General features: G+C 38.5%; 1 protein-coding gene across 1 annotated transcript; it reads left to right on the top strand.

Annotated features, from left to right (window-relative positions):
* Positions 1–7830: 7830 nt before the first annotated feature.
* Positions 7831–9695, top strand: LOC128737776 (uncharacterized). The gene is made up of 4 exons (XM_053832483.1): positions 7831–7907; positions 7962–8975; positions 9041–9280; positions 9348–9695. The coding sequence occupies exons 1-4, from the start codon at positions 7878–7880 to the stop codon at positions 9687–9689; spliced, it is 1626 nt and encodes a 541-aa protein (XP_053688458.1). The 5' UTR covers positions 7831–7877; the 3' UTR covers positions 9690–9695.
* The last annotated feature ends 516 nt before the right edge of the window (positions 9696–10211 follow it).

Here is a 10211-nt window from a genome sequence, read left to right as displayed (position 1 = left end):
CGGTTAGTGGAATTCGCCGGAGCGGCCATCCGGGGATTCAATACCTGCAGCGTTTACCGTCGACTTGATTGTCTTCAAGGACAGCCAGTCCTTTGGCGTGAACCGCCAGTTTTCGTGTCAAGTGTCGTGGAACCCAGTTTCCACATTTCAGGAGCGTAGCCCTCCAAACCGCCGGTCGGAGCGTAGCGTCCGCCGGCAAGCTGAGTAGAGTCGACGGAACGCATTCTACAAATTCATCGCCAGCACAGTTTTCCAGTCGTTGCTTTCGTCATCGTGGATTACACAGCCGTGTAGTGCATTCATCGAGTTAGCCACATGTCCAACGTGGCAAGGCGTGTTCCAGCACAAAGGCATTCAGGGGTAGCGCGTTTCTGGTCAACCGAGGCGACCGAAACTGCTGCCCCACCAACGTCATGAGTTAAGTATTTTGTAATTCCAGGCTAAATGCAACCCAGTTACGCCAACCTCGTTTTCAGTTCAACCGTCTGCAGTCAGACAGGTCATCTGCTCTCACCTATGGTCAGTTCCTTCGGTTCCTGCTTCAGCACCAGACGGCCTTCCGCTGCAACGATTCATCGCAGCTTACAACACTGAAGCAGCTAAGTCCATCGTTGCCTACCGCTACCAGGCCAGGTAGCAGGCGATTTCCAGTGCATCATCGCTCGTCTATTCGGATGCATTTGGCTTGCATCCCATGCTGATATCAACGGTGCCCGCAGTCACGTACGCAGCTTAGTTCATCGCTGCTTGGTCATCACCAAGGCAGCCTAGTCCATCGGTGCCTGCCCTTCGTCAATGCAGACAGCATCGATGCTGCTCATCTGTTTGCGCAGCTTGCACATCCATTGCCGTTCAGCTGCATCAGTGCATCCAGCCAGTCCTTAGCGTTATCATCTGCATCAACTTGTTCAACGTTATTTGGTTGGTGCCGCAGATATCTTGCTTTCATCGACGCTGCCATCAGCCTGTGCAGCAAGTACACAACATAGCCAACCTCTTCCCCGCCACCCCCGGATGAATGTTGAAACCAGGTGGTTTCAAGGGGGGGAGTATGTTTGGACACGTCGCCCGTACTGCGGTCGGTATCACTGTCATCACTCGTGGGTGACCTACATGAAAGCCATGCTATCTATTCCCGCTTCCAGTATAAGAATAAGTCTTTGTTGCGCCTCACGCTATTGTTACTAAAATCTATATAAACCAGCTCAGATGCTGGTCAGTTGTTAGTATCGTTATTATCACTATCATTCTCATTATCATTCTTAGTATTGTTCAGTACATGCAGTAGCCCAGTTGCTACTTGTCTCTGTTGCCACCACTGTTACGTGGCTAGATTAGAACGAAATGTAGTTGACGTAGTGCCACTGCCGGCCTGCTTACCAGCAGCCGCCAGTATTCCATAATTGTTACCCCGTTTGTGATATAAGTGAATATAATTCGTATAGTAAACCAGTGTACTATTTAGTAACTGAACATAAAGAAACCCGTGATTCCCTGATTCAGTGATCCAAACTCACCAGGCCTTAATTGCCCGGTACAGTTTACTACAATTGGCAGAGGCCAGGAAGGAAAATTAGAAAACACAACGTAGGGCCTTCCACAACGGACGAACACTAAGGAACCAGAAAAAAGAGAAAACATGGAAGGCAAAAACTTGAGAAATCAGAAAACAGCGAACACCGGTTAACCCGGAAACACAGATAACAGGGAAGGAAGAAAACAGTGAAATTAATAAACAGGGAAGGTAGAAAACAGGGAAAATATGCTAAGAAAATAACAGAAAACTCAGAAAACAAAAAAAAAGAAAACAGAAAACATGCAAGGCAGAAAACAGAGAAAACTAAAAAAAACCAGAAAAAAGAGAAAACAGGGAAAGCAAATAACAGAGAAATCAGTAGGGTAGAAAACAGAAAACAGAGGAAAACGAGAAGGCAGGAAACAGCGAAATTAGAAGACATGAAAGGCGGAAAACAGAGAAAACTGAGAACCCAGAAAAAAGAAAAAACAAGGCAGGCAAAAACCTGAGAACTCCGAAAACCGAGAAGGCAGAAAACAGTGAAATTATAAAACAGGGAAAGCAGAAAACAGAGAAAATATGGAAGCCAGAAAACAGAGAAACCAGAAAAAAGAGAAATCAGAGTGTCTTCTCTCAGAAATCAGAGGACAAAACAGAGGAAACAGGAAAAGTAGCAAACAACAAAAACATGGTAACCTGAAAACAGAGAAAACTGAGATATTTAAAAACAGAGATAATTCGGATAGAAAACAGGAAAAAACATGGTAAATCAAAAATAGAGACAATAGGAAATTCAGAAAAGGGCAGGGCAGAAAACAGAGAAAACATGCAAGGCAGACAACAGAGAAAAAAGAGAAATCAGAAAACTGAGAAAACTGAGAAATCAAAGAAACAAAGAAGGCAGGAAACTGAAAAATCATAAAACAGCGACCACAAGTTAAGTCGTAATCAGAGAAAACAGAGTAAGCATGGTAAGCCGAAAATAGAGAAAACTGAGAGATTAAGCACAAAGAAAATAGGAAAAACAAAAAAAACAGGAAAATTAGAAAACAGTGAAATCAGAAAACAGGGAAAACATAGTAAGATAAAAACAGTAAAATCAGAAAACAGAGAAAATAGGGAAGACAGAAAATAGGGAAGGCAGAAAACTTAGAAAACGGGGAAGATAGAAAACAGAGAAAAAATAGAAATCAGAAAACTGAGAAAATAGGGAAGACAGAAAACAGAGAAAACGTGGTAAGCCGAAAACAGCGGAAACTAAGGAACCAGAAAAAAGAGGAAACAGGGAGGGCACAAACCTGAGAAATCAGAAAACAGCGAGCACAGGTTAACCCGCAAACAGAGAAATTAGAAAACAGGGAAGGCAGAAAAACAGAAAACATGCAAGGCAGAAAACAGAGAAAACTAAAAAAACCAGAAAAAAGTGAAAACAGGGAAAGCGAGAAACAGAGCAAACAGGGAAAGCAGATAACAGAGAAATCAGAAAAATTGAGCAAACAGAAAGAAGCGACATCAAAAAACAGAGGAAACCGGGAAGGCAGGAAACAGCGAAATAAGAAAACATGAAAGACGGAAAACAGAGAAAACTGGGAAACCAGAAAACAGGACAAGCAGAAAACTGAGATATCTGAAAACAGAGAAGGCAGAAAACAGCGAAATTATACAACAGGGAAAGCAGAAAACAAAGAAAATATGGAAGGCCGAAAACAGAGAAACCATGAAATGCAAAAACAGAGAAACCAAAAAAAGAGAGATCAGGGAAAGCAGAAAATAGAGAAATCAGAAAACAGCGAAACCAGGGTAACCACAAAACAGGGAAAACTGAAATATAAAGAAAAAACAGAGTAAGCTGAAACAGAGAAAATTGAGAAATCAGGAAATAGATAACAGGGAAGGCACAAAACAGAGAGAACAGAAATCATAAAACAGTGAAAACAAGGAGCAGAAAATAGAGAAATCAGAAAACAGAAAAACCAGCGAAGGTAGAAAACAGGAAAAACATGGTAAACCGAGAACAGAGACAATAGGAAATTCAGAAAAGGGTAGAAAACAGATAAAACATGCAAGGCAAACAACAGAGCAAAAAGAGAAATCAGAAAACTGAGAAAACAGGGAAGACAGAAAACAGAGAAAACAGGGAAAACAGTAAACAAAAAAACATGATAAACCGAAAACAGAGAAACCAAAAAAAAAGAAAACAGGGAAGGCAGAAACTTGAAAAACCAGAAAACAACGAACACAGGTTAAGCCGGAAACAGAGAACTTAGAAAACAGAGAGAACAGGGAAGATTGGAAACAGAAAAGAGATCAGAATACAGAGAAAACAGGGAAGGCAGAAAACAGTGAAATTAGAAAACAGGGAAGGTAGAAAACAGGGAAAACATGGTAAGCCAATAACAGAAAACTCAGAAAACAGAAAACATGCAAGACAGAAACCAGAGAAAACCAAAAAACCAGAAAAAAAGATAACAGGGAAAGCAGATAACAGAGAAATCAGAAAAATTGAGAAAACTGGGACTGGTAGAAAACAGAAAAAAGAGATGTCAGAAAACAGAGGAAAACGGGAAGACAGGAAACAACGAAATAAAAAAACATGAAAGGCAGAAAACAGAAAACTGTGAGCCCAGAAAAAAGAAAAAACAGCAAGCAGAAAACTGAGAAATCAAAAAACAAAGAAGGCAGAAAACAGCGAAATTAGAAAGCAGGGAAAGCAGAAAACAGAGAAAATGTGGAAGGCAGAAAACAAAGAAACCAGAAGAAAGAGAAATCTGAGAACCAAGAACAAAGAAAAAGCAACGAAATCAGAAAACATGAAAGGCAGAAAACAGAGAAATCTGAGAACCCAGAAAAAAAGAAAAAACAGGGCAGGCAGAAAACTGAAAACTCAGAAAACAGCGAAATTAGAAAACAGGGAAAGCAGAAAACAGAAGAAATATGGAAGGCAGAAAACAGAGAAAACATGAAATGCAAAAACAGAGAAATCAGAAAAAAGGGAGATAAGGGAAAGCAGGAACACAGGTTAAACCGGAAACAGTGAAATTAGAAAACAGAGAGAACAGGGAAGATAAAAAACAGAAAAAAGAAACCAGAAAATAGAGAAAACAGGGAAAGCAGAAAACAGAGAAATCAGAAAACAGAGGAAACAGAAAAATCAGAAAATAGGAAAGACCGAAAACAGAGAAAACAGGGAAGCAGAAAACAGAAAGCAGAAATCAGAAAAAAGCGAAAACTGAGAAGCCAGAAAAAACAAAAACCAGAAAACAGGGTAACCCGAAGACAGAGAAAACTGGGAAATAAGAAAACAAAGAAAGCTGAGAATTCAGAAAACAGAGAAGGCAGAAACCAGAGAAATCTGAAAAGAGGGTAAGTCGGAAACAGAAAATAGAGAAAGCAGAGAAGGGAGGAAACAGAGAAAACAGGGAAAGCAGAAAACAGAAATCAGTAAACAGCGAAAACAGAGTAACCACAAAACAGAGAAAGCTGACATATCAAAAAAGCAAAGTAAGCTGAAACAGAGAAATTTGAGAAATCAGGAAACAGAAAGCAGGGTAGGCACAAAACAGAGGAAACATAGAAAGCATAAAACAGTGAAAACAAGGAAAGCAGAAAATAGAGAAATTAGAAAACAGAAAAACCAGAGGGGGCAGAAAACAGACTAAAAAGAGAAATCAGAAAACATGGAAAGTAGAAAACAGGAAAAAACTTAGAAATCAAAAAACAGAGAAAACAGGAAAAGCAGAAAACAAATTAAATCCAGAGGTTAAATAATTAAAGTAACTTTATTAAATGTATTTTTAAACTACTTTCCTTTTCTATTTTTAGTTGCTAAATAACCAAAAACATTTAACTCTTTTGTTCAAATTAAAAATATATATGATGGAACAAAGGCATTTATCACGCAAAGAGACTGGCAATTTAACAAAAAACGCATTTTTTCAAGGGGTTCCAAATTTTTGCATAGTCGAGACATTATGCATTCCATTCCAATTAGGCACAAAAAAATTTAGCGAGATTTTTTCACTTTCTATGTCCAAAAAACACGTGCACCAGAATAATAAAACTTCATAACTTCCAGACTTTTCATTTCTCCATTTCTAAATTTAGCATGCTTATTCCAGAATTGCCAGCAAATATGTAAGATTAAAAACAGTTCGAAAAAAAAGTGCCAGGTTTGAAAAATTACAATCTATACCTATAAAAATGGATTTCTGTCTGTCTGTCTGCCCGTATGTTCCTTATAGAATCGAAAACTACTGAACCGATCGGCGGGAAAATTTGCATATAGGGGTTTTTGCGTCCAGGGAAGGTTCTTATGATGGTTAGAGACCCCGCCCCCACTAAGAAGGGGGGTTCCCATACCAATGAAACACAAATTTCTGCATAACTTGAGAACTAATCAAGTAAATGGAACAAAATTTGACGTGTGGGTGTTTTTGGAGACAAGATTTTTTGCTATGGTGTATTGAGACCCCTCCCCTCTTTAGAAGGGGAATTATGACCCCTCTCCCCTTTAAGAGGGGCGCTTCGATACAAATGAAATACAAATTTCCTCATCACTCGAGAACTAATCAAGCAAATGGAACCAAATTTGGTATGTGAAGGTTTTTAGAGACAAGAATGTTTTCTATGGTGAATTAGGACCCCCCCCCCCCCCCACTTGGTGGAGTAGTTTTCCACTTTACTGTGAGGAAGATTTGTATATTAAAACATCCATGAACTCTCTAGAAACTCTCAAAACTCGAGATGGTGACAAAGGTCATCCGAGATTCACGTACAACAGTTTAATCTGTGGCAATACGCAGTTTGTCGGGACAGCTAGTTGTTTATAAAAAGGCATCAGGCCTACAAATATTTTTTAAAGTTTTTGTCCTTCGGATGCTAGGCCACTTGAGAGGGGGGTAACGAAAAAAACAAAGATTTTTTTAGTCACGCAAAAAAAATTAAGATTTATAGGAATTTTTATTTGAAGTTTAATCGTGAAACCCGAATCTATTCTCGCTTTTCATATATAGGTTATTATTTTTTATGCAAAAACCTTCCAAAATAGTCAAAATCGAAAAAAAAATTTTTGTCGATTTTCGGAAATTACATAATACGCTCAAATCGGTTTTTACGCGAAGAATACGTCCTGAGTAAATCAAAACCGCGTAAATTCCAAAATTCGCGTAAAAAACCAAAATTTTGCGTAAAAAAAACTTTTTGGATTTCAACACTACGCGAAAAAATAGACGTTTTGAGCACATCCGCGTAAATTCCGAATTTCGCGTAAAAAAACAGCGTAAATTCCGAAATTTGTTTTTATACAAAAAAAATCTAATCAAGTTAAACAAATTTTTTTTTGCCCCCCGATTTTTAGAGCCAATTTTGAGGGGCGGGGGGACAAAAACTTTAAAAATAATTATCAATGGCCTTATTTGACTATTGAAATAGAATCACTACTTTTGAAGCCTATGGAATAATGAATATGTCCGGTACAAGGTTAATTTTTTAAAATATGTTTACAGCTAGCACTTGAAAAATGCTGATTTTCCAGAGATTACAATACTTTAATAAATTATCCTGCGATTTCCAACAACAACACTGAAACGGTCGTTTTTTGGACATAGAACGTGAAAAAAATCTACGAAAAACTTTGAATGTAAACTTTTCGTGGAATGAGTATAATTATAGAATTTTTCTCTAAGGTTTTCAGTAAGTAATGACTTAGTAAAATAAATAATAAGTTTTCTACCAAAATAAACATCCATTTCAATCTCTTACCTCAGTCGGAATCGGAAGGCTATTACTATTATCCATTGTCTAGTAACTGTTTTGTAGTTACGTTTGTGGTTACCCGAAAAGGACACCAAGCAATCAACTAGTTGTTGGTAATTATAATAAGCGTAATAAAAGAGGTAATAAACACTTTAGCAATTCAATATTCGATTGTCTAAACGCAAAACACTATTTTATTGTAATTGGTGGTAAACATTATCTATTTTACGTGCAATTTTAAAGAAACGGAAGAAACAAGCGATCAAAACAAAACTGAACCGAGTGCGAGTGTACCAAGTTGAGTATGCATCTATCTACTAAGGCATCGAAGCAAACGATTACTTGTTAGTGTTAGTTGCACAAAGCAACGATGGTGTCGAGCAGTGCGACTGCGACTGCATTAATATGTACTGACCTGATGATACTAACAAACTTCGCCTGCTGCCATACCTCTTTGGATACACACGCCACTGTTTACGTTTTTGTTTTGCTCGCATGTTTCATCACAGTTGTGCGTAAAACTTTCAGTGACTGAGCATTTAGCAACCGAATATTGGATCGGTATTCGATAACGTCCTTATTACAATTAAAAACTACTGTAAATACAATGGATAACATTAATGCACTTCCAATTGAGGTAAGAGAATGAAAAGAATTAAAATGAATCTTCTAATTAAAACAATTTCGTCAGGTTTTAGAGCACATCTTTAACTACCTCAGCGTGAAAACCTGGAATACTTGTTGCTTAGTGTGTAGCCTTTGGTATAACATTTTGCGCGGCACGCAATTCCAACGCCGGTACTGTTTATCGATGAATCGTACGTTTGAAGAACCGCTGCCGGAAGCGGAGAGGCGAATTTTTCCAATTTTTCACAACATTGCCTTAGTTCAATGGGTAGATAATGATGATGATGACGACGATGACGATGATGAAGAAGATGAAGTCAGTCGACAGTTTTGGTTTGCAGAACACCCACACGAAAGTGATGAGCCTTTTAGCTTAAGGTATCTTTTTGAACCAAAACCCGAAAGTAATATCCACGAGTTGTTATTTCGCCTTGAGCTGGATTTTGAAAGTCTCGAGCTGTGCATCCCATTTGATAGTTATCGAGATATTGTAGGAAACAGCTTACGCCAAATAAAAAACCTACGCGAGTTTATATTAAAACTGTGCAGAGATCCAACTCATCCATCAAATCGAAATCGGTGGGTCATAGAGCATGATCGAATCGAAACCCTCTCGATCGATTTAACTGTAACTAAAGTGGAATTCAGTGCCATACTGCCGAACTTAAAAACACTTGCTTTATTAACAGATTGCGGTTGGGGCTTTCAAATAATAGAAAAGCATTGCGCACAATTGCAATCGCTTGAAGTTCAGTTCCAAGATGCTGAAACAATGGATAAAATGTTGTCGCTGACGTTTTCTAATTTGACTAATTTACAAGTCCAACTATGTCATGATAGGGCTTTACAAGAGCATTATAAACTAACACGAAATAACCTTGCGGACAAGGAAACAGAAGAAAAATTTATTAGGGAAATGCCAAAGCTGAAAAAACTGTTCGTGGAAAGCAATCTACTGATGTATCGCATCGCAGGTCCCCTCTCGCGGTTCGCCCATCACCTGGAGGAGTTAACCTTAGAATGCCAACAAATCGATTTTCCGCAATTGAAAGCAATCGAGACGATTCCTAATCTGAAGGTTTGATATTTCTAAGTTAAGGTACCTACTCAACAGTTTTCAATATAATATGGTTCTTTATGCAGATTTTCCGTCTACTCTACTCCAGAGTAGCATCGACAAGAACATTACCCATGCTGAACATGCCTTTGCTGAAAAAACTATCATTACTAAACAATGAATCGCATGTGACATTCAACGGTGGTCTTTGCAATTTGAAATCGCTTAAAGTGACGTTCTGGACAAGGAATAGTTACAAGGCCTTGCACAAAATTTGCCAAAATTTACCCAAATTAGAACGGCTAGAGTTGCTAGTGTATTCAAAGGTAATTATTAAAGAAAAAGACTGTTACTTTAAACATAATCAACATATGATTTATCTATCAATTGTAGTTAGGGAATACAGCGTTTCGAGAGTTGCATAAATTAACCAAATTGGTTTCGCTTCGAATCAAGAACTGTCAATTGAAATCTATCCATTGGAGCCATTGCTCGATCAGCTCGAATGTACGGAGGATAGAGTTCACCGACTGCCGGTTAGATTTGCACATGCTGCTAAAGATTCTAACCCTGTTTCCTGGTCTAAGGGAACTCTTCGTGGATAGTTCTAACGTGGCATATACTGACGCCTATGATAGCAGCGACGATGCTAGATACCACTGCTTGCAACAGCTACGCGCACTTCTACCGAACTGTGCTATTTCCTTACCCAAGTCATCTTTTATTCAGGACTGATAATAACTTGCACGAGAAGTTGTTATCTGGTTATAGGTAGTTTGTTATTTTGTTAATGTATATCTTAAGCGGAGCTATTTTGTTTTTTTTAAGGCGCACTGAAAATCGCCTTATTTTCACTATTAATATCACATTTTGCCATGAAAATGGTGGATTAACAGTATAGTTAACCTTTTCAGTTCAAATCATCAATTTTAAGACGATCATTAAGACTGTCGCAGTGGCCTTTTAACCCAATGCCCTTCTGACATACAAAAAAATTCGACACGGTTTTGACACGATCATTAGGCGGCGCATACTTTCTTCGTCTATCGTTTTGGCTACCTTATTCCACTACGTCTTCATCTGATTGATGTCTTTGACAATTTTTCCCTTTGCATTGAGTCTCCTCTTCATGATTGCCCAGTATTTCTCAATAGGGCGGAACTGGGGGCAATTGGGTGGGTTAAGGTCTTTCTGAACAAACCGGACCCTTTTTCGTGCATACCATTCTTGAACGATTTTGCAAATCTGGGAAAAACA

The sequence above is a fragment of the Sabethes cyaneus genome, chromosome 2 (genome assembly GCF_943734655.1).
Source record: "Sabethes cyaneus chromosome 2, idSabCyanKW18_F2, whole genome shotgun sequence".
Classification (NCBI taxonomy): Eukaryota; Metazoa; Arthropoda; class Insecta; order Diptera; family Culicidae; genus Sabethes; species Sabethes cyaneus.
This window is presented reverse-complemented; position numbering and strand designations above follow the sequence as displayed.